The sequence below is a fragment of the Sander vitreus genome, chromosome 9, assembly GCF_031162955.1.
Source record: "Sander vitreus isolate 19-12246 chromosome 9, sanVit1, whole genome shotgun sequence".
In the NCBI taxonomy this organism is placed as follows: Eukaryota; Metazoa; Chordata; class Actinopteri; order Perciformes; family Percidae; genus Sander; species Sander vitreus.
In genome coordinates, this window is record NC_135863.1 from 20,405,926 (window position 1) to 20,430,187 (window position 24,262).

Below are 24,262 nucleotides of genomic sequence, written 5' to 3' on the forward strand. Positions count from 1 at the left end.
AAGCTCCTCATGAAGGGCCGTGAACTGCGCTACCTCCAGTCCTCAGGCACATCTGTTACTGTAAAAGACACTTGAGGTCCTGATACACACAGACAGCAGACTGTGTGACCTCATGGTCAAGTATAAATGTATTTTCGCTCAACACTTAATTATTATTATTTTTCTTTTTTAAAGAGAATTTTTTAGGGCATTTTTAGGCCTGTATTTCCACGGGACAGATGAAAACATGAGAGTAGAGAGAGAGGGGGAACGACATGCAGCAAAGGGCCGCAGGTCGGAGCCGAACCCGCGGCCGCCGCGTCGAAGAGCAAATCATATATATATATATATATATATATATATATATATATATATATAATATTATATTATATTATATATAATATTATATTATATATATATATTATATAATATATATATATATATATGCGCCCGCTCCACCAGATGAACTAACCCGGCCACAACACTTCATTTTAATAGGGGCAACATGTGAAAAAGGTTTCCGCTTGCTTTGCCCTCTATAAAAGACTCTATAAGATCACCTACTTTGATTCTCCAGTTAAAAGTGCTGCTCTAGCTGTTTCCCTTGATTGTCAACGTGGGCTCTCAGATGCCTCACAAACTGCTTCAGTGTCATGGCTACAATAGGCATGTTAGAATATCCAGTGTCCATGCTTCTTTATGATGAGTGTGTTGCAGGACGTACAATACACAGGCAGGGACACTCATAGGGTCGTTCCAGATTTTGTGTGTGTGTGTGTGTGTGTGAAGGCTTATTTGGTTTGGTTAATGAGCAGCAGCATGGGTAAGATAATGTGGTTCCATCCTCCATCTCTCTTCATCTCTGTCTCATCTGGACCAGCTCAGCACTTCAGCGGCACGTGTTTCACTGGCCCGCTCAGTGTGAATAAACAGAAATACAACGTATAGACCTGCTTGGAAAACAACAAGCAACATTTTCTGATATAACATGATTGTGAAATGTTCATATTCTGTAGTCATAAATCCTCATAAAAACACATTTTATAAAAGATCATAATGGCACAAGAGACGGTTTGTCTGTGTAAACCAGATACTGCACCAATCTTTAAAGAGTCACTTCACCCAAATAAAAACAAAACAAAAAAAAAACACTTTTTCTTACCTACTTCTGTCATGTAGAAAGTTCCGATTTCAGATATCTGTCACTTACATTTCTGCCTCCACCCAATACAATGGAGGTGAATGGAGGGCCACGTGTTGGTGTCCAAAGCTTTGACATTGAAATTAAAAAATCAATAACATGTCTCATCAGGTTTTCATTGTAAAAACTTTCTACTGAAATAGTTCCTATGAAAACTGTTGATATCAAAGTCCATGGATTATTCCCAGTAACCGAGACACTGTTTTTGGAAAGACATATTGCTGTTGAATCTTAGTGGGAGTATTGGTCAATCGGTCCACCACTTTGGTCCCTATTGAAATATCTCTACAACTACTGATAGTCTGTACAGATATTCATGGCTCCTAGACCTATATATATTATATGTCCTAATTATTTGATAACTCTTCCTCTAGCGCCACCATATGTTTGACATATTTGGTGCTTAGTAAAGTATTCCAAGACTACTATATGGGTGGTGAGATATTTATGGTGCCCAGAAGATATTTTTTGATTACTTTGGTGACTAACTGACTTTTCTACTAAAAGTCCAAACATTTATTTGTCCAATACTTTGCTTATGACCAAATACCTGCAAAAAAAGACACTACCATCAGCCTTTGCTGTACTTTGTGCAAATTAGCAATTGTTACTAGCTAACACTCTAAACAAAGATAATTAACATGTTAAACATACTTGCTAAACATCAGCACGTTAGCATTGTCATTGTGAGCATGCTTGCATTTACTGTAACTATAGCCTCAGAGCTGCTGGCATGGCTGTTTAAATGCACTTTTGTCAAAGCTTTGATCACTAAAGACATTTAATTCATCTCCATTGTATTGGTTGTGAGACACAAATCTCACTGACTGATATTTCAAAACTTGGACAAATAAAATCAGAAAAAGTCTGCATGGCTAAATATTTTCTTTGTAATTTAGGTGAAACGATGCTTTAAGTAAATGTTCTCGTGTAAATACAGTTCTCTTTCACTACAATCTTTGCTCTTCAAGATTTGTTATAGCTCTGTTTGTCCTCTTACAGCCACTGAAGGCAGACTCATTTAATTACTTGTAAAATAAAGTAACCTTGCTTCTTCACCTCACAAACCTGATTAGATGGAACAGGGTAAAAACAATGTTTGTTTACCGTTGGAGGCTGTCGTCAACACAGGCATCACTGGCTTTCAAAAGGCAGGGAGGGAGAAGCTCTGCAGCTTGGATGAACTGGCCATTTGTGATTGAAAAGCAAAAATCCCGCTGCAGGGCTTCATGTAAGATTCTTTCTCAACGCACAAATTGTGTGCATATCATGAAATCCAAAAGCTGTGATTTCTACATTTTCTGTGATATGTAAAAAAGCAAAGTAGCTCTAAGGATGCATGTGTCTTGGACAATCTTTCTGTGTATAAATCATCTTGAAAAATGTCCCTCCCTGTAGCATAACCACGAATTAGGCCCGTGTGTTTTGTGAGGGTGAGAGAGTAGCAAGCCTGGACCCAACCCTGGGTCTCCATTATAGAAAACACACAACACACATGCCTGCACATCATCCTGTAACATTTCAGTTGATATTATAGTTCTCTCTGTCCGTAATGAATACACCCCGCAGCAGTGTTGTATGGCACATAAACACTATCCCCTTTCCTTGGTTGCACTCTTACACAGCACTTTACAGTACAGAGCAGGCCAGTATTATGTCATCATTAAGGCTGAAGAACCTTTTTTTAAAACAGGGTCTGTGTTTAGGCTTGATCATTTCTTTCTGGGCCTGAGTAGCTACAGTACAGGTTTGAGTTACATCCCAGCACTAATGGTGGATTTCAAAGTTAGCTTTGCTCAGTTGTGCTGGGCTGCAGTGAAGGCCTGGATACCCAACAGCTCAACAGCACCAGAAGTGGAGACCAACATACTTTCTTGATCGTCAAAGGCAGCAGTGGGGGAATTAAGGCAGCTGTCCCCTCGATACTTTACACAAAAAAAACTGCAACTCTGATTTGCACCATTGGCACACGTCTCAGCCTGCTTATAGATCTTAATTTTGCCTGGTTTTTGTCTTGTAATCTGATTATCCTTTTTAGCCGTTTCACTGCTGAAGTGACCCACTATGATATGATATAACTAACGGCCAATCAGATGCTTTCAATGCTCTACTTGGATGGTATGACAACAAGCGGAGGCCCTCTCCTTGGCCTCCACATCAGAACCTGGGCGTCGTTGGCGTTGGGCCTCCCCATGGCGTTAGCAGTGATGGGCTCCATGCGGGTCAGCACCCGTGGCTGGTCCTGGTGCACCCGGCCCACCAGCCTGGCCCTGGAGCCCAGTGGCAGGGACGGATCCACCGCGATATCGACCCTCATTCTCCACTTGATGGTGTGAAGCAGGATCTTTTCCCTGGACGTGGTGTTGAGTGCCACTAGCCAGGTGGTGAAGCTCTGGTCCCTTTTGATGTTAGTCAGTAAGGGCGTGTTGGATTCACTGACCGGCACAGCCCAGGTGACGCTGGGGTAAAAATTGTCATTCATGCTAACGATGAAGCGGGATGGCTTAGAGGTGGGGCCCACAATGGTGACAGTCTCTGTTGTGTTTCCATACCAGGGGTAGCTCACACCGTCTGAGTCGCTGATGGCCCTCACCAGGCCTTCTCGGAGCTGAGGCAGCTCCCAGCTCGACCTGAAAGGAGACAGACAGTATGAAACTGGAAACAGGAGAATTCTGAGTAACTGTGTGCCATTCATTTAAAGGAATACGTTTGGTGATATTCTTTATTTTCATTACTATCAACAAAAGACCAAAACCAACAATGATTTGATCCTACTAACAGTTATTGTCTGTGTGGCCGAAGCCTGATATAGCTTACAGCACGGTACACTTCTCCCATTACTGCAGCAAGGTGAGAATTTAAACTACTCAAGGTCAGCAGAAACAAGATCTTCAACTGCAGTTAAGTTGCTTTTTTAAAGCCCAATCAGTAATGTTTTACACATACACGTACATTCTCAAGGTTGGACCTACAGATGAACATAAGCATTTTGTGACTTTCTCAACCGATAATTGAAAATAATTAGTCCTGACATTGAAGAAAATCCCTTTCTTGTTGATTAAATGATTAATGGTTAAAAAAAAAAAAAAAAAGTCAATTAACAGTTAAATGATATGACAGTCTTGGTAATTCATTCATCAATTATATTATTAATCATTTATGTTGTTTATCAGGCAAAAATGCAGTCTGAGGTTCCAGCATCTCAAATGTGAGGATTTGCTGATTTTCTCTGTATCTCCAAGCGAAGCAATTTCAAGATGTCATCTCGGGCTCTGGGAAATTGTAAAAGTCAGCGATTTTTTTTTGACATTTTTTTTATTGAAATAATAAATATTGACAGATTAAAGTGATAAAGAAAATGATCATTAGTGTCTAGTTTTACATCAAGAAACATTAGTAAATGAGCCACCAGTCAATTTAGGAGTGATAGCAGTTCCACTGTTTTAGACTGTGGTGATGAGGTAATTCTTTTATTCACATTTGGATAAGGGATTGCTGGCATACCCGTGTATCTGAGGTGTGAAAAGTTGTGAAATTTAGTTTACAAGGAAAATAACAAGTAGATTTCAGAAAGGCTTTAAAATTCTTTATCCAGACACAATCTTGCAATGAGACTACAAAAGCCGCCTGTAATTGCTATATGGGGTTCAGTATGTCAGTGGATTAGCTCATCTCTTTGTTGTGCCAAACAGTTGTCATCTGGTGTCCCCCTTCCATCTATTTGTTGTGCTTTCAATCCTAAAACCACCATAAACCCCAATCTCTCACTCCTAAACCCAACAGGATTAAACACCCCCTCACATATGCCCTCAGATAAAAGGCTGTGTGTGTGTGTGTGTGTGTGTTGTGGGGGTGTGAGGGTGTGGGGGAGGACATGTCTCCGTGGTCACAATTTGAGTGTGAGAGCATCAACTGTTGTTTAGCTCCTCTAATAGCAGCTTTTCTATTTAGGTGCCAGAGTCACAGGAACAGAATCTGTCGGTGGGCGTTTGAATGAAGGAGGCTGACAAGCACAGTTAACCTGCTGCGTGCACAAATGCTCCTCTATGCAACTCAGTGTGGTGCACAAGCATGAACACGTTATTATAGGTACACAGTGTACAAGTATGCACGCAGGCTAAAGCGCACGCGGAACACGCACACTCTTTCTTTTTTTGTATCTAAAAACACGTCACAAGGGTGTAATGAGGACGCAGGTGACAGAGGTGTGAACTCACATGCCGACGTCTCCATAGGTGTTGTAAAATTCCATCTGGGTGCACGCCTGGATCCAGCCCACCACCCATGTCTCATTGCGCGAAATGGGGGGCATCACAATCCGCGCCGAGGCTTTGAAATAGGGCGTCTTGTATCGAAGCACTATGGGAGAGTTCTCCTCAATGACAGTCGGGCAGTGGTCTATGGTAGCGGACAGGTCGTACACCACTATGTTCTCCCGTTTAATGCGAGACTTGTTACAGGCGATACTCTGAATGCAGCCCATGGCTGTGCACGTAAATGTGATGGTCAGGAGCAGCCAAGTGAGCCTGCCAGGCCTGGGGAACAGCACTGCTGACTGGGACTCGACCAGTGTCAACACTATGAGGCCGTGCATCAGATGAAACTGTAAGGCAAAGGTGGGTGCTACCACGCTGTAGGCCCAAATCAGAATCACAATAAGGCTTCAGTGAGATCACAACAAGCGGGGCAGCTGGGTCCAGTGAGACCAGGATCCAGGTTCAATCCCCCTGTGTCAGCAGGCACCTGCCTTGCTGATGTATGGGCACATCAACCGGCTCCGGGGGCGCTGCTCAGTGGCTAACCCCGTGCTCTGACCTCTCTGGAAGCTGCAAGCCACAAGAGAAACACCCTGCAGGGATTAATAAAGTCTCACATGAATTTTTAATACAGGTATGATTGTATCCTCTCCACTCAAACAGTGCACACTGTCTGTTTCCGTGTGCCCTCTCCTCAAGGATCCGAGCCGTCTGCACTCCTGCTTGGACCCCTGCATGTAACCTTTGATCCTCTTCTTCCTTCCCCGAGCTGTCATGTCACAACAGGCGTCCGGGGACCGGCGGACACCGGGGCGCAGGCAGGGGGACCCTGTGGTCGGGCGTCGAGGCTTGTTGACGCGCCACTGAGCATGAGATGCTGCTGCCTGTAACCTGAGCGGCGGCGTTACTGTCCGTCATGCCTGTCGACTCGACGGGAGGGAAACCCGGTGAAACAAACAAAACCTTGGAGTCCGAGCATTTGTGATGGGAAAAACAGCTTCCTCCTGCAGAGTTAGACGACACAGGCGGGTCTTTCCCGATCAAATCGGGGGAGACAACGAGCTGCAAATAAACCGACTGTCAACATAAGTTATAGACTGATGAAACATTGACATTATGGCTACAAAATATCAGACAAACAGTATCATATTAACCGTGTATATGGCCGCTCGGCATCCTCATTTGATGAAAGCTGCACGGCTGTGTGTCGCTGTTCAGCCTGCGTGGTGCTGAAGATGCTAAATGGACCAATGAACGGCGGAGGGAGACTGAAGGCGTAGGAGTGCCCACGTCTGCACAGTAGTAGCTTTGCGACCTATTTCCTCCATATTGGAATAATGCTTTCTAATCGCATAAACACAAAGTAGACAATGCCCACATAAGCCCCTAGTCGATATGCTGTAATTCTGTTGAATGGGCCTGCAAGATAAAGCAACAGGTGGATCTTTGCTGAATCTCAGGAACGATTTTTATGATTATTTAGCCCAAATATTGCTATAAAATACCACTCCATCTCTTATTGTTAATACATTTTAATAATACACACACACTGTAATGAAATAGAAAGAGATGGGGTGTTTCTGATTTTGTAGAGAAACATTTGATTGGTTAGTCAGATGCAAGAGGCGTTTTGACCCCTTTCAAAATAAAACCGCCTCGCCAAAACAAACTCACCACAAGGTAAATTAGATGTTGTCCCAGTGCATTATTGTCATGGAGTTGTAGAAGTTTAAAAAATAATCTAAGCACTTTTAGGACTTTTTGCACATAGACTCTGTAAAAATAAGGTTCAGTATGATTTCACAGGAAGATGTCATTATAAATGTAGCACTAAATCAAAGAGTGTAAACAGAGAGTAATAACGTTTATACTGTAGATGTGAAAGAAGAACTATTTCTCTTGTCAATAGAGGCTACAGAAGAAACTGTGCAAGTCCGTTTTTGTGTATGAGAACTTTTATTTTGAAAACAGACGATGCACAATGCGCTACATCATCATTTCCGTTTGACAAGGCAGGCAGGCTGCTGATTCACATACAGAAGTAAAACAACGTCATGCATTTATGAAACATAAACATGTCACTGCGATAAACTGTGGAAACCCAGCGACAGAATTTTCTGCCAGGTTACAATGGTGAGTATCTGACATTGTATGCTACAGTTAAATGTCTGAGAGCCTCAAAACTAGTAACGTTACTTCCACATGTGCTAAGCTAATCAACGCTGATGTTAAGGCTAATGTAGCTAAAGTTGTAGCTTTAGTGTCCGGGTTAACGAGCTGCTTGTTACCTGTAACCTTATTCTCACAAGCTTTCATTTTATTTTCTCTTCATAAACACTAATTACAACCAGTCAAGTCTAGTACAATGTAACATTATTCAAAATTATATCAATAATATAGTGTAGTATTGGGACCATAATATGTCAAAAACCACACCATATGAGAGCTCTAAATGGAAAAAAAGTGCTTGCTTAGTCTGTTAAAAGGCCAAAACATATAAATTCATAATATGGATACAAATATTTGCAAAGCTTTAACAACATATAGCTTAACTAATTTTTTTTTCATACGTTTATACGTCTAATTGAGTGACGACAGTATTAATAATAATAATAATAATAATTATCCTGCTTGGATAGATTAATATTCTGTTAATTCTCTCTGCATGCAACCTTTACTTTAATGTGATTTCCTCCCTGTAGGTCCCCACAGACTTTAAAGCCCTGATCCAGAGGTTTTATCAGCTTCAGGCTGAGCGAGTAGAGACGTATCAGCTCTTTGAAGAGTAAGTTTAAATCTAGTAATGAACCAACCCCCCCCCCCCCACACACACACACACACTCTCACACTCTGTTGTTAAATTATTGTAAAGACACAATCACATTTCCTCCTGTCTCCAGGGATCATTGTCCTTGATTTCAGGCACATAATTATAGAAATCTAAATTGTATGCCTCACTTTTATTTGTGTTGTTTTTGTGCCTTCCAGAGGACATGAGGCCTACTTGAGGACAGGGCCCCATTATGACTTCGACCACTACAGGCAGCTGGTCCATGAGATAACACAGGCCTTCTGCGGCATCTCCAAGGAAGTGCTGGGGATCAAGGAAAAGCTGCACCATGAGTTTGACAGGCCAGCTCTTTCTGAGCACATTGAAAAGTTGCAGAGCAAAGAGAAGCAGAAACTTGAACTGGTATGTAACCACTCGCTGTATGTTTCATTTTTTTAAATATTAAATCCAGACAACAGCAGTGTAAAAGCCAAGAAAATCAACATCAAATAAAATGAACAAGTACACTGGTTGACCTACATATATAGAAGGTGAAGGTGATATAATCAGCAGACTAGTCTGGATCAACGGAAGTACATTTTCCAGGATAATTGCCTGACATCCCGCGCATGGCTCATGTGCTAGATGTTCCTCACCTTCCGCTCTCTGTGTGTTGCTGTTCTCAAACTCTGTTCGCTTTGGGAAACAACAACAGACTTCAAGCAAGGTACGCGCTGAAAATGGCATGTCTTTAAGAAGATTTGGATCGTGCAAAAATGCAGACTTGCTTGGTTTGTTCGGGGAATGATTGTTAAGATTAACCAAGAATATGTTTACGCCATTTACTACCTAACTGGGACGTTTTGGGACCGATTGGAGAGGATTGCTATGGACGAAGTACACATGGCGATACCCTGGTAAGAACTAATGACGTATAGCCATGTATCCAGCTATTTAAATAGCTGATGCTACTGTATTGTGTGAACAGTTAACTTCATTTAATATTGTATGTGGCCTTTTCTTTTGGGGTGCGAATGTTCCACTAAAACAAGTTCCTCTCAGAGACTATTTTGCAGAGCCACTGTGGCTGTGTCTGGGACTTGGCGCCGCCCAAGATGATTGTGTCCTAGAATGTATCTGTGGTGTAGCCAGACCTTACTCCACAGTCTGGCAGGGCTAAATACAGACTAATGATAAGTATACACAAACATCATAGTTCAGATCAAGAGACAAGCAAATGGTTGAGAGGGAAATTAAGAGATTGATATTTAAATAAAAAATAAAAAATAGTATATTAAAAGGGGGTTCATAAATAAACGGTCAAATGAATCAAATAGCTAAATTCAGAAGACGTTTAAAATAATTTTCTCAAATTGCACTTTGATTTATTTAGTAATATGTAGATGCCGTTTCAGTTCATCTACTGTATGTAATGGAGGATTAATTTGTTTTTAAATCTTTTTTTCCTTTGCAAATTCTTTGTATAATTTTTTTTACTGTTCAATATTAGTATTGCCGAATAACTTTACAAGAATCCATTTAACCTGCCACAATTGTTTCAAACCTTTAATAAATATTTAGCATGTAATGCAATTCTATTACAAGTGCATACTTTGTTTGATACAATTCCACTGTTTTACCACAAGGAGGCAGACTTCTTATTCAAAACATGTCATCCTCTCTCATTTCACCACGGTCATGTTAAGGATTCAGCGGTTCTTAATATGCTGGCAGCTCAAGTCGTAAATGTCTTAAAGCAAACACCATTTAAGGAGGATAACTGCAGATGCTTCTGATGGGAATATTTGGTTTCTGATTCAAGTCAGTGACATGATAGCTGCAGTCTGTGACGCTCATCGTGATTGGACAGACAGTTTGAGACTGGTGTTAAAATGTTACGCCTCAGTGCTTCCCACATTCTTCAACAGTCCACATTTCATACATCTGGTGTTCAGAGGTGATGTGTAGCACTTTTGTGTGAAGTTTTACACTCCTATACTATTAACTCAACGTCCTTTCTGCCAGTAACATCACGTCATAAAGCTCCTATTATCTTAGAGTTCATCTGTCTCCCCTCCGTCCCCCACTGATGAATGGTTTGCATAAATCTTATCTGATGTGCCTTCTCAACAGACAGCCAAGCTGCAGCTGGCCAGGCAGCGGGCCCAGGATCACCCGGAGGACGAAGACTGTCAAGAACAGATTCAGGAGATCAAGCACGAGTAAGAGCAGCTATTACCACCCCTCAGTTTACTGCGTTCGCTCCCTGCTGACCCAGCCACTCGCTCACTGTCAACCTGCTGTCAGCTGTACAACTTCCCGTTTATTTCCTCATTTAACAGACTATTCTTTGGTTGTAAAAAAAAAAAAAAATTCAAATATATTTTGTAACAAAGTAACTAATGTATTTTCCAGGATCATCAAGAACAAAGAGGCTCTGAGTGAGATCATGCAGGACTTTAAGTATGACTCTGAGGAGTGTGATTGACAGGCGGCTCCCAGGAGGCCTGCAGCCGCCCTCTCACATCACCAGACGGCCGAGCTGACAGATTGGCTCTGCTGCAACTTCCATCTTGGACTCCTCGGCTGCACTTATCGATCCCCCTCTGGCTCCACCCCGCTCGCTGCTGCAGTCTTACTCCACCCAGGGGACCTTTCACATTCTGGCTCTGTGTTTCTATCTGTCATGGGTTTGTGTTAATGCATGCCTCAGCAAAAAAAGAAAGAAAGAAATTGATGAAATGTGTACATACTCTAAAAGGTTAAATAATTCCTGGAGGCTTATCCTGCTATCTTTGTTTACTTGATGAATTGTATTTTAAAGAAATATATAAAAAGACACTTTCCAAGACAAGTTTGACTTTGTACTGTTTTATACATTATACTCAGTATTTCTCAGAGGCACTACTGGTGCAGTAAAAGAATATAACTTAAACTTTAAATATGCAGTTATAAAAATATAAACAGTATGAAAATGTCTTCAAACTAATGGTAGACAGTATATACATTGTACAGATAGTGAGGCCTTATTACATGGGAAATTAAATTCAACACCTTCAGGAATATCTGAACAACTGGTTTAATCCATTTTATTTTAGGTAGCTCGCTACTTGATGTCTAATTAGTGTTAAAGGGCTCAGTGATTTCACATTTCGTTTTCACTGAACTAGAGCTGAAACAATCAAATTAGATGATCAGCAGAAAATTATTTGCCAGCTATTTTGATAATCGATTAAGTCAAATAGGCTATAATCAGATTCTCCGATTTGTAGCATTGTAAATTGAATATCTTTGGGTTTTGGGGCAGTTTGTCAGACAAAACATCTGAAGATGGTGACTGGTATTTTTCACAATTTTCTGAAATTTCATAGACAAAACGATGAATTGATTACTTAAGAAACTAATAGCAGATTCATTGAAAATAATCGTTAATGGCATCCCCTGCTCTAAACATTATTTCCGACAGTATTAGATGTAGAGATAAATTATCCTAATGGCCAAAATAATGTAAATCTCACGTATTCAGATTAGCCTGGAGAAAACCACAGCTCTACAAAAATACTTTGCAAAAGGTTTCTTGACCTGGAAAAGTAAAGTTAGGGTTGTTTTGTACATTTTGTTCCCAGTTCCCTCATGTTACTACCATTGCTTTAGTATCATTAGACATCAAAGTATCATCAAAGACTTGCATTACATTAAGTTAACTTAAAAAGTCTAAACTGACTTCTTTTTTTTTTCCAGAATAAAAGTACAGTTGCTGAAGGCTGTACCATTTGTGTCCGTGCAAACGGATCTAACCGATAGATTTGGCCAGCGGAAAAGGCAGAAAAAGGCTGAATTGTCTCACTTCAGTTATCTTCCAGTCGGGCCATTTAAAGTCAAGTTAAGGCGGTATGACCAAACACTGCAGTATCCCTCGCACAGCTGGGACCCTCGGGGCCAGTTATCTGTCAGTTTCTTGATGCTGTTCTGGAATTAAACACCACAGTGGTGCTGAGCGGTGCTGCTATGAATTATCGTCTTGTAGAATCTGAAAAGACAAAAGCAGATGGTTCACACTGGGATAATCAACGGGAAAAACCATGTCATTTACAATCATCACGATAATTGCTCTGTCTGGCTACCACTTCTCTCTCGTCCTCTCTTCGCATCATCTTCTTATTCTCTGCGTATCGCTCCCAGCCCACTGCTACCTTTCTCTCAAGGTAATCAATGAGAACCTGTCAAGGTTTGTGAACAAAGACATTATTCAGGTGACGCTGCCGCCCCCCCCCCTTTAAGCACAAAAACCCAGAGACTGCTGGGCTAATTGAGTCAGGTGGAGTGAGGGTTTCTGTGAGTTCAAGGACTGAGCAGCAGAGGATGTGGCTGATGATCGGAACTCCTCACAAAGTCACATGCTGTAAATGCACAGAAGATGCCGGAGCTCTGCGTGCCATTTGGCCCGAGTTATTTTTGTGAAAGGGGCTCCTTACGCCAAGAGAAAACAAAAGGAACACATAACAGTGCGCCGTTAATGACATTTACATGCTCGTTGCTCTTTGCTGTGGTCATCAGCGGAAGATCAAGTCTACATCGTTAAAATATGTAATAAAATCGGAGTGCATCTGCTTTCATGCTCCCACTTCTGGGCCAGTAAAGTCTAAACCGCACATTTTACCTGATCATAAAGTACAGACTGAAACTTCACAGAGCCAACCAGTTCAAGAGAAATTGGTCTTTGTGTTTGTAAATATGCTGACCACATGGCATAACAAAGGCAGGGTCAGAAATTCAGTTCAGGATTTGTGTGTGTGTGTGTGTGTGTGTGTGTGTGTGTGTGTTTCAGGAGAGATAATGAAAAGCGGGAGATTTTCTGCTTACCTACCTGGTTGCGCGTTTTGTGCGATTTCTGCAGCCACACCCTCCACTGATCGTACAGTTTGATTGACATGCCGCTGCAGCCGGACGCGTGCTTGCGGACCCAGCCGAAGAACTGTTTGAGTTCCCGCCGCAGGGTGGAGTTCTGCTCACCAGGCTTAGGATCGCAGGAGCCGCTCTGCAGCCGCTCTGGGAGAGGCAGGGAGGGGGGTGAGGAGGGGAGAGACAAAAGGAGAGAGTGTGAGTGAAGAAAGGAAGAGGTAAGAGAGAAGGGGGGGGGGATGAGAGAACAGCTTCAAGGTTATAGTTAGGACAAGTGTTAGTGCAAGGTGCTGTAGTGGCTAGATCCTGCACCATCTGCTTGATGTGTCAGCATAAATGTGATAGACATGGCTCTTATTCACATGGCCTATAGTTTGTTTTCTTTTCACCTCTCTGGAAAGCAGCCCTGATATGGATAGTAAATGAACCTGGTGAAAGTAAAGTAAATTTAAGTGTTTTTAGCCATGCTAACAGGCACAGCGTGGCTCTATGGAGGCAACATTGGTCTGTCAGTCAGGCCAGCACTTTGGTCCAGACTGAAATATCGATCACAACATACCCGAGTTTAGTTTTTAGTTGGATAGAAATGACACTTATTTAATATCAGTCCCGAACCCTAAGATAATGCTCTGGTGTATTATTAAATAAAGAAACATTTACTGTTGCACACCTCTCTCTACTCTACTCAATTTCTGGTAAAAAGAAACGCAGTCGCTCAATGAACATTTATGAGGATTCATGTTGCTTAATTTCACAAAACCTGATGTACACAGTTTCATATAAAAGAGAAATGTTACTCAGTGTAATGTCCTAAACTGTGGAGGTCATTTACCATATTTCTATTTTTGGTGAGGAAAGTCGTAAGTCTGCTACAATCGATTCTTTTTGGCAAAATACAGAGCCCGATAACGACTTCCTCCCTCTGGGGAGTAAATACCGCATGACCTATGTAACTCATTATCTGCTCCTGCTGCTTCTACTCAAGCTTTATAGGCCCTGTGTGTGCTGCGACGACAGACAACCAGCTTTTTAACTTGATCAATCTTTGAAGCCGACGACAAAAATCTATCAAAATGTCCCCCTGGCTCTTTGCAGTTCCTTCTAATCCTCTGCTGGGAGATCTCTATCAAGGTATCTAGCCTATTGATGTTTGGTTTCTCCTGGGTCACATGCGGTTTGGATCTGCTTGTTCAGGATGTTGAAACAGCGATAAGGACATTGTTTTTTTCTGGCTTCAATTGGCAAGGAAAGGTTGATTATTAGAAAAAAAACGAACGGTCAAGATTTGTGGGCATGACAGACGTTTGGGAAGCATTTAAAACATTAGGCACCATTTTGGTAATTCAGTCTTGGATTAAAATTTCCTCTGCAACGTACTCACCACTGCTGGGTGTGGAGGCGGCAGCCGGGTGGCTCCAGTCACTCCAGATGCCGGGCTTCCTGGAGCCATAGATGCCCACTGGATTGCACCTCACCTGGACAAAATAGACGGTCCCGGGCTGGAGGCCTGCGAGCCGACATGACGTCTGGTTACCAACATCATCCACCACCTGTGAGAGGGAACAAAATGAGAGAGGATGTAATAAAAACGGTCAAAATCCTTCTCAACGCCAACTAAACAGAGATATTGGCTACATCTTTTATCACCGTTATTTTTTAGCTGTGACCAGCAGCTTTATAGCTCCATCTGTCACTCTACAAAAACTTCCCCACCTTTTGGCGGCCGACGTTTTCGCCCTAGGAGGCTGAAATTTGGCATAGACGTCAAGTGTGTGTGAGGTTGTGTGAATGCATGAACGCGTGGATGCATGCGTGTACGTGGTCGCATCTATTGCAAATTTGCCTATAGCACAGATGTTAAAGGATAGATAGATAGATATTAATCCTCTTATTCAAAGACATATTGTATGTACCTACACAACATAGAAAAACATATAAAGAAGCTGTGGGGAGAAAACATCAAAGAAGAGGTTTGAAAGAATGAAAATGTTTCTAAAAGCTTCACTTTTGCACTTCTGGATGAAAGCCAGCGTTCAAAATTTGCCAGCAAAGAATCAGGAAGCAGTCAAGGTTTTTACACAAGAAAGCAAGAAAGTTTGCAATGAAAGCACACGCAGGAGGCTGGAGAGGCAGCAGGAGCAACTTTTATGTTCATCGTTTAATGGATCAGTCGATGCTGCACATCAAATATTTTCACAGCTGCCTCAGAGGTGTCATAGCTACAGAGAAAGTGTGCGTAGGCTGCAGGTTTGTGTATGTGTGTGTGTACCACCTTCCATTCAGTGCTATCCTCCAGTCTGTAGCGTATCTGATATTTTGCTTGAAACAGGATGTCCTTGAGCTCGGGGGGGCTGGCCCAGCGGACTGTCAGCTGGTCTTCAAGGTCGCCGACACGACTCACCTGCACGTTGGCAGGAGGGTCAGTGGTCACTGCACGAACAAGGACAATTGTTCACAGGTTTGCATTCAGCAGATGTACAGTAATCAGGGCAAGGGTACAAGCGGTCTGAATGACCTTGAGAGAGAGAGATGAAACCTACAGTGAATATTGTACTATAACACCGAGGGCAGACAAACATCACACCTCATCATTCTTCATGGTGAGGATGATCAGTGCCGAGCCAGCAAACTGCCATTTGTCTCATATACAGGTTTGAAAGGTATAATATGTAGTAAGTATTGCTTACTGTTTGTAAACACATAGCGTTCGAAGTTAGCCCCTCCTCCCCGGCTCAACAGCCAGAGAAAGAGTAATGCTGCGTTCATGCCACCTGGGAATAACAGGGACCGCCCCCGTGATTACGTTGTTTTTGCGACTGCCAGCGTTCACATGGTCGGGATGCGTGTTCTTCTGTTATATTGGCGTTTGGCATAACAACTTGTTGCATGACTGCCACCAACGGTTGGCCGTAGCCTAGAACATCAGGTGTGTGAAAACATGGAGGCCACGATAACAAAAGAATTACTGCTGTTTTCTTATACGAGCATAGAAACAGCACATGGACAGGTGTTTGTTTGTGTTATCTGCAGGACAACAAACTGGAAAGGACACGGATAAGGTGTTTTTTTATACATTCATTTATGAATAATATGAAACATATGTCTGTGTATGTTTCTTGGCAGAGGCATTTGTCCACAATAAACAGTTTATTGTCATTGAAATATGTTCAGTGAACCAAAGTCGCCTACATCAAACATCAGTTGTCAATGCGTCACCAACTGGGAAACTTGGTTAGCAAAATCTAGCCCAAGTTTCCCACCTCAGATTCCCACAGGAAGGGACGTGAATGATGACGTTTTCACTCGGAAAATATTTTTCCGATGTCTATGAACACAGCACAAGAGAAAGAGCAGCGGTGGTCGAGCGAGCTAGAGAGTGAATGAAGAGAGGGAGCGCCGAACAAAGCAGTGAATCAGAGGAATACAATTTTTTTTATTTTCTGATTGTTTCACAGCAGTTATGTTCTAAAGCACAAATAAACACACCCACACCTCCGTGGGAAGGTGCCACATTGCAGAGCTTCATGCTGTCTGTTTCTGTGCGTCGGTTAAACTTGCATGTCAGAATGAGACGCGAAGGGGCAAAGCGGCGGTTGGGAAGTCAACATTTATTATTATTATTATTATTATTATTATTATTATTATAATATCACATCTTTGTTTCTGTGACTGGTCTTTTTGATTCTTGTTTTGTCTTTTTATTATATTCTTTATAATTTCTTCTCTCTAACTGAAACAAAAAAGGTCAGTTAGTAAAATGAAATACGGAATTAACTTATGAAGAAAAAGACAATAATTGCATGTACGTTACTTTTTGGGATCAAATAAGTAACAAACTGGGCCAACCTGCACCACGAACCATAAACAGTGTTCCAGCCAATAACCAAGTTTTTACAGTGGGTTCCGGGGACAGGCAGCTAGCAGATAGTGAGGAGATGTTTGCTGTATGTGACAAAAAATGTTGTAGCCTAAAAAACGCATCACATCACTTAGAGCAGCTCAGCTTTTCTTAGACATAAGTAGGGGGGGCGCCAAGGAAAAAAGGTTGGGAACCACTGCCTTAGAGCACCTTTAAAATGTCTCTCTATCAATTTAAACACTAATAATGCCATCAGGTTTACCTCAGCCTGAAGTGCGATAAGTTCAGAAACATGGGCATTATGGGAAGTGTAGGTTCCAGTGTTTTTTGGAGCTTACTAGTCCGGGTATCTCTGCCACAGCTGCTTCCATTTTGACCAGTAAAACACTTTTGATCTGCTTTACAACATGGTCAAAGTAATAGTGCATTTTCCCCCAATACATACTATTCCCTTACAGCAGTGATTCCCAAAGTGTGGAGTGCACACCCCTTGGGGTGCTTGAGGTGTCTCTAGGGGGTGCACAAGAGGAAAAATGTAATGGTGTAATAACTACACCAATGCTTTTTAGTGGGATTTTTCATGAAATAAAAACCTAAAATTGAAAACTTTGCTTTATAAATTTTGAATTAAAAACTTACATTTTAATAAATGTACCCAAAATGCTCTTCAGTTCCTGCCAGTCAGCTTGTCTTTACGTAACGTACATGTATCGTAACATTACTAGCTTTAATGTTACCCATGTATGCCTACTAACTGAAATAGTTCATTTACGCAAATATGCACAACTGGCTAAAATCAGGGAAACTGTCAGGTGGGACATCTAAAGTTATAAGTCATGAAAGAGGAGCGAGGAAGAGAGAGACTAAGGAATCGGAGGTGAGAGAAACGGAGAGATGCGTTGTGGCCGGAAGGACCAGGAGAAGAAACTGAGCGGGAGACAGAAAGATGAGATGAGGGAGATCGAAAAGGAGGATCGGAGAGCACAGACAAATCCAGGACATATGCTCATCATCCAGGCAAGTTGGGAAAAGAGGCAACGAGAGTGGGCATCAGACTGGAAGAAAACAAAGGAAATATGATGAAACTTATTTGGGTCTGGGCTTCATTTGGACTGGCGATGCAGATTCCCCAAAGCCACAGTGTGTGGTGTGCAGTGAGGTTCTGGCTAACAGCTGTATGAAGCCCTCTTATCTACATCGCCACCTGAACGCAAAGCATGCCAGTGTGAGTCAAAAGCCCCTTACTTTAATTTGGCCATAAAAGGAAAAGATCAAAAAAAGATTAGGGGTGCATCAACCCGGTCAGGATGTAGAAGTTTCCTAAAAAGTTTGGGAACCGCTGCCTTACAGTATATAATAGCTTTCTCAAACTCTGTGCGGGGGAATAGTCCTAACATAATGTAATCGATATATGCATACATTGATTGAATATTTGCCAGCTGCGAGTGAAAGAAATACATATAAATTAATCCGTTAACAGAATTATGTACACAAGAGAATAATTAATAAAACTAAATCCTACTTCTACTTAAACCGGGCAGTTCCAGATTGGAGTGCAAGAGAATTAATTTTCCAACAATTATAAAAATGATTTTTCAGAAACCTTTGGACAGTCACCATATGTAGAGGTTCCTAACTTGTCATTTCAACAATGAGAAAGTGGAAGATTTAGGTATTTTCATTTGAATAGAGAAAAATTGTACAGACTGGCTAGCAGGCTTTGGTTCAGATCAGTCCGTACTTCCTGTAGAGAGCGTGGTGTTCCCTCAGTCAGTATTAAACTGAACATTTTATCTACTGCAATAAAGGTTGCAAACAAATCAAGTGCTTTGAAGGAGAGAAAGACGGAGGGGGATATGAAGGGGATGGCAGCACGAGAGACAAAGAAAGGAACTTATTAAAAGAACTTGTAAAAGTGTTTCCTGTTTGTAACCTCCTGCTTTAGACATCCTGCACTGCTGGTGCGTGACGCTGTTTTTCAGCTTTATTTGTTCTAACGCATTCAGCTCAAGGGAGAAAGGGAAACCAAGCCAGAACAAATATACTCCCAGCTCATTGTTTCTGTTATTGAGGCAGTGCAATGCATCATACATATGGTAACACTCCTCCAACCCACTCACAGCTCCAACTTCTCTGATCCTCAGTGTGAAGTGAGGATGAATGGAGGGAGAGGATGCCCAGTCACGGACAATAAACTTGCTTTCAAAATGTGGCGCTCGCTGGAGGCCACAACACTAAGCAATTCCATTAGCACCGAAGAAATTGTAAGATGTACCCGCTATCGCTCGTACATTATAACCTAAATTTCTCACTGAGAAACCCGTGAGGCCTTTACCACAGAGGCATCGGATGTGCGGTTAACTTGTACAACAAAACTGTTTCTTTGAGAGTTGCAGCCTGAAACCATAACGCTGTTACAGAGGGAACGAACAATAAAAATGAATCCCCCTCTCCCCTAGAGATGTGTGTTAGCCATATGCAGGAGATCTGCAGACAAACAAATGGAACAGAGGAATGGAAAAGACAGGAAAGAAAGAAAGGATGAGACAGGAAAGGAAAGAAAAAAGGACAAGAAAGGAAAAGACATGAAATGAAAGAAACAACAAGAAAGGAAAGGACAAGACAGAAAAGGAAAAGAAAAAGGACAAGACAAGAAAGGAAAGGAAAAGACAGGGAAGGAAAGAAAAGAAAAAGGACAAGACAGGAATGGAAATAGCTAGATTATTTAAGCTCCACAACTTCAGACGTCCTCAAAACCTTTGCTTACCCACCTACATCAAGGATGTCCAGCGTGGTTATGTCAGAGGTAGCAGAGCCCAGCTGATTGGCTGCCTCCACCCAGATCTCATACGGGGTGAAGAGGGCGAGGTTGCGGGGGATGTAGCAGGAGTAACGCTGCTTCCCTGTGTTGTAAACTTCACACTCCTTCTCTCTCCCGTACCACCTGGACAGAAACAAACAATGCCTAAAATGAACTATGACGTTTGTTTCTGAAGAGGCAGACTGACTGTAACAGTTAGCACACGAGCAGGAACGACACACTGCAGCCTCTAAACGTAGTGCGTGTTGCAGATGATAACACTGTACGCGGCACTAATGCATTTATTGCTAGTCTACCTGAGTGGTGTCGGGCGAGGTGATCACCTGTGAGCTGCAGCAGGTCTGGGGCGCTCACCTCAATTTGTACTTGAGGGTGTATTTGGTTTGGATGTGGGTCTCACCCAGCCCCCCCGGGCTCCACTTGCAGCTCAAGTCCTTGGTGTTGTGGGACCAACACGTTAAATTGACCGGCTTTTCTGGAGGCCCTGGAGGATAAAAAGAAAAATGAAAAAACACATTTTAAAAGAAACAAGATGTGGAAATGAAGTTCAAAAAAAAAGTGGGGTTCAATATACTAGGCCTACGTAGTGTTAATCTTATTTTATTCTGAAATTTACGAGAAAGAAAACATAAGGCCAATTTTTTCTCCACTCATGTGAAGCGTTCACTCCATCAAGCCAATGCACTAAAAAAGCTGATTATGCAACAGACCTCATTACAGACAAATTATAATCAAAAAGGATTTTATGTGGAACTAACAATAAAAACAGAGTTCACAACAAATAGTTTAGGTTCCCCAAAAGGATAACAATTTTGTCTTAAAGAAGCTCTGACTATTTGTCAATAATTATGATTTTGTAAGGAATTGCATAAGTTATTTTTAAGGTGGTGTGATAATGCCAGTTGAGAGCGAAACAATCTTCTTTATTTTAATGATTTTATAACTTAATTGTATCTTTATTTTAAGGTCATATCTCAATAAAAAGGAACATCTATTAATCTACAGTGTTCAAAAACATATTCATTTACAGAGTTTGTGTGTCCTCAGATATTAACACCACCATAGAAATTGTGGTTGTGCTCAAAAAGACTATAAGACTGAGCTCACTACATCTTTTAAGTCATTCAGTCTCCTAAAAGCTGTGTGCCAGCCTGACAGCCAGCCTCCTGAGCCCAAGTGCATTTCAATGAGACATTTCCATATATGACTCTGCACAGCCAGAAAAGCCTCCACTTACTGCCCACATAGAGACACGAACCAGCCAGGACGTGTCCATCTGCTCCGTGACACACAAGGTTGTCTCCTGACTGCTGCTGGGAGCCGTTGAGGTTGTGAAGGGTGATGCTAAGGGTGTCAGGGCTCAACACACTGTATGCGCTGCTGGACACACTTATCCCGTTCAGTGTCCAGTACAATGTGCTGGCGTGGAGGCCGAGCTCAGGGCTCAGCGTGCACGTGGCTGTCAGACTGGAGCCGATATGCAGGACGGGATCCTGAGGGGAGATCACTGCTTCATCTGGATGGTGGAAACACACATACATAGTATTACCTTTCCTTCTCTTGTATTATTATGTACTTTTCTTCATGTCATGCTTTCATTGAATTCCATTAGTGAAAAATGTCCTTCGCAAATTCCCAGAGCCCAAGATGATGATGACAACGACTTCAAATTACTTTTTGTCCCAGCAAATGTCCTAAATCCAAAGATATTAATAAAAGAAATATATAAAACTAGGAAAACCTGCAAATGTGTTGGATTTTTTGATTAATCAATTTAAAAAATATATATATTTAATTCTCTTTCAATAGACTAAATGTCTAATCAACTAATCATTATAGCACTAATTTGGCTAATTAATGTAAATTTGTTTGGTTATTCATGTGATTTCACCCCGTGTTTGATGGTTGCTACAGTGCAAACAAATCCACTACTTTAATGACTGGATACTATGTACCTACTATACACATTCACCAGATGTTAATTAGTGTATACATACAGTATTTTTATATATATATATATATATATATATATATATATATATATATATATACACACACACACACTTTAGGGTTTTGGCCCCCTTTTATCATTTAATTTCCATTGATTTGACCCTCCTTAATAACATGCACATTAGGTCCTGGGCAGCTGTTGAACTTAAACACAGAGTGTGTCCAAATTTTGTTTGTGTGAGGCTGCAGCGGCAGCACTGCACCACAACAGAGCAGGAGCTCAGCACATATTTATGACCAAGTAATGAAGTGGATTTATGGAGCCGAGAGAGTAGGATCGGTCAGAAAGGTCACCCTGGCTTGTCGGTCAAATCCTTGAATGCTTTTCCATACCACGACCCCTCTTAGACTTAAAGTTTGCCTTTATGATTGATGCTCATGAGAAACCCTCTGCTCTGTTTGAATATTACCACTGGGCTTCTTTTTCTCTGAGATGTGAGGGTTAATGTGTAGAGGTTAGTTTTATTAACTGTGCTCCAGGTGGGCGGTGGACAAGCTTTCCAACATATGTGCCACTGCACTATTTCCAGCCTCACTGGATTAAGTAGCAATGAATATGAAGACAAATGTACACAGATCAAAACTGTATCTACATGTAGAGGAAGAGTGAGGGTTGACCTCTAGGCCTCAGTGAGTGGGATTCAATACAAAACATGTTGGGTATGAAATATACATGAGATAAAATAACGTGCATGTGTTTGACATGTTTTTTCATCACACATATAGAAGCTACTTGCAGATAATTTTCTCAGTCTTAACATTAGAAATGTCTGCATGATAATAACTTGGAATATTATTATCTTTCCTGTATTTCTTTCATGCAACAGTGCTGATGAACACCATTTATTTCAATTTGTCTCATCACCACCATCTCTAATAGGTCTTGCTCTCAGTCTAATTACTCTCATAATCATGTGCTGTCACTGCATCGAGATTTATTTTAGTGGAGAATAATACAATTAGGCTATTTTTTTTTTTTTTTTAAAGATTTTTTTTGGGGCATTTCCGCCTTTAATGGATAGATAGGAAAGATATGAAGGGGTCGGACTCGAACCCTGGACCTTCTGCGACGAGGCATAAACCTCTGCATATGTGCGCCTGCTCTACCAACTAAGCTGTCCTGGCCACCAATTAGGCTATTATTTGTGTTTTTGCTGGTTACAGTGCAATCTCTATTCAACAAATATTTGTAAATTGTCAGAGATTTTTGCCAAACTGTTGATACCATGGTAGCTATCCCGAATAATATTTATGCATTAGGTCCTTGTAGACAATATTGGATTTTCATTTGAAGTAGACCCCCTAAATTATCAGCTGACATTGGTTTCTTGTAAATATATTGGTATCTGCGTACATGTCATCTGATAAATAACAGAACAATCTAAAGATATGTTTACGGTTATATAACAGACCGTAATTTCATACAGAAAGTGTCTCTATAACATAATTTGTCCACCAGAGAACACTGACAAAAAAAAAAAATGTCATTGTAAAATATCCCACTCAGTACTGGTCACAAAGAAGTCAAGAATTAAGGAATTATTATCAGAAATGTTTATGTTAAAAACTTAATATTGGCTGATATATAGATTTTTTTTAAACTGTCATATATCAATGGTGATATTGGTCTAAAAAAATCCACTAGGTCAGACTGTAATTTGTATATACTTTTAACACAATATTATTTTTTTTATTTATTTTTTTTCTCATTTGGTGAGTTTAACCATTAACACTTTCTCTATTGATTTTCCATAAAAATGTACTATATCAATATATCGATATTGCAATATAAAATGACATATACTGTGATAGAGGATTGCATCCATATCACCTCCTCCTAATAAGCACTGGAAATTCTTGAAAATCCACCTTCTGTGGCTGCCTATTATAATTATTATTGGTGGGGTGATAGCACCTGGGCAGGTGAAAACTTTGTGCTGATTTTTTTTTTTAATTTATTTAAAACTCTTTTTGTTTTGGAGCCTCCCTACAGCAGCTCACTCTGGAAAACACTGACTTTATCTTTAGCTAACTCTGCTGTTTTAAGTTGACACATATATCCTCCCATACCACACTGAGGTCTGCACCGACAGAAACACGGTAATGTTCAGTCGGTTGTGTCTGTCTGTCGGTCAGTTAACTAAAGTTTGGTACTTACGTGTCGAGGACAACAGCACATGTGGAACAAGGAGGAGGAGAAACATGAAGGGAAACATGGTTCTTTCAGCTGCTTTTCTGCTTTCTCGGTCCTTGTCGAGTTTCCGGGACGTGAAGAGCAGACAGGAACCGCGCAGCTTCACTCGCTCTGCGGCTCTTCTCAGATCAAATGGTGGCTCTTCTTCACTGGAAGTCTGGAGACCAAACAGGCTGCTGGCGTGAACACGAGGATTGCTTCCTTAAATGCTGCTGCTGCTGCTGCTGCAGCCGTAACACCCAGATTCATACTGTTTGCTCCTCCCTTGTT

At 41.4% G+C, this 24,262-nt stretch overlaps 3 protein-coding genes across 4 annotated transcripts; 1 reads left to right on the plus strand and 2 right to left on the minus strand.

The window, feature by feature from the left end:
- Positions 1 to 3,287: 3,287 nt before the first annotated feature.
- Positions 3,288 to 5,774, minus strand: fam78bb (family with sequence similarity 78 member Bb). The gene is made up of 2 exons (XM_078258179.1): positions 5,398 to 5,774; positions 3,288 to 3,810 (listed from the first exon to the last, which is right to left on the minus strand). Exons 1-2 carry the CDS (start codon positions 5,772 to 5,774, stop codon positions 3,288 to 3,290), a joined length of 900 nt encoding a protein of 299 aa, XP_078114305.1.
- A 1,663-nt stretch (positions 5,775 to 7,437) lies between these two features.
- On the plus strand, positions 7,438 to 11,060 carry rex1bd (required for excision 1-B domain containing). The gene is made up of 5 exons (XM_078259172.1): positions 7,438 to 7,569; positions 8,139 to 8,221; positions 8,425 to 8,629; positions 10,340 to 10,428; positions 10,622 to 11,060. The coding sequence occupies exons 1-5, from the start codon at positions 7,567 to 7,569 to the stop codon at positions 10,692 to 10,694; spliced, it is 453 nt and encodes a 150-aa protein (XP_078115298.1). The 5' UTR covers positions 7,438 to 7,566; the 3' UTR covers positions 10,695 to 11,060.
- crlf1b (cytokine receptor-like factor 1b) lies at positions 10,624 to 24,186 on the minus strand. 2 transcript variants are annotated; one of them, XM_078259170.1, is made up of 8 exons: positions 23,957 to 24,186; positions 21,026 to 21,304; positions 20,143 to 20,272; positions 19,739 to 19,911; positions 15,381 to 15,538; positions 14,490 to 14,658; positions 13,074 to 13,255; positions 10,624 to 12,236 (listed from the first exon to the last, which is right to left on the minus strand). In XM_078259170.1, the coding sequence occupies exons 1-8, from the start codon at positions 24,012 to 24,014 to the stop codon at positions 12,213 to 12,215; spliced, it is 1,173 nt and encodes a 390-aa protein (XP_078115296.1). In that variant the 5' UTR covers positions 24,015 to 24,186; the 3' UTR covers positions 10,624 to 12,212. The 2 variants fall into 2 exon arrangements, with proteins under 2 accessions (XP_078115296.1, XP_078115297.1); XM_078259171.1 differs by having other exon boundaries at positions 13,070 to 13,255.
- Between the last annotated feature and the right edge of the window lie 76 nt (positions 24,187 to 24,262).

Coding starts and splice junctions, on each gene's coding strand:
- fam78bb (XM_078258179.1), bottom strand. CDS start 5,774: ATGCACGGCCTCATAGTGTTGACACTGGTCGAGTCCCAGTCAGCAGTG. Junction 3,811..5,397: donor ACCTATGGAGACGTCGGCAT/GTGAGTTCACAC, acceptor GTCTCCTTTCAG/GTCGAGCTGGGAGCTGCCTC.
- crlf1b (XM_078259170.1), bottom strand. CDS start 24,014: ATGTTTCCCTTCATGTTTCTCCTCCTCCTTGTTCCACATGTGCTGTTG. Junction 14,659..15,380: donor AGGATAGCACTGAATGGAAG/GTGGTACACACA, acceptor TCCCTCTCACAG/GTGGTGGATGATGTTGGTAA. Junction 13,256..14,489: donor CGCCTCCACACCCAGCAGTG/GTGAGTACGTTG, acceptor TGCCTCTCCCAG/AGCGGCTGCAGAGCGGCTCC.
- rex1bd (XM_078259172.1), top strand. Junction 8,222..8,424: donor ACGTATCAGCTCTTTGAAGA/GTAAGTTTAAAT, acceptor TGTGCCTTCCAG/AGGACATGAGGCCTACTTGA. Junction 10,429..10,621: donor ATTCAGGAGATCAAGCACGA/GTAAGAGCAGCT, acceptor TGTATTTTCCAG/GATCATCAAGAACAAAGAGG.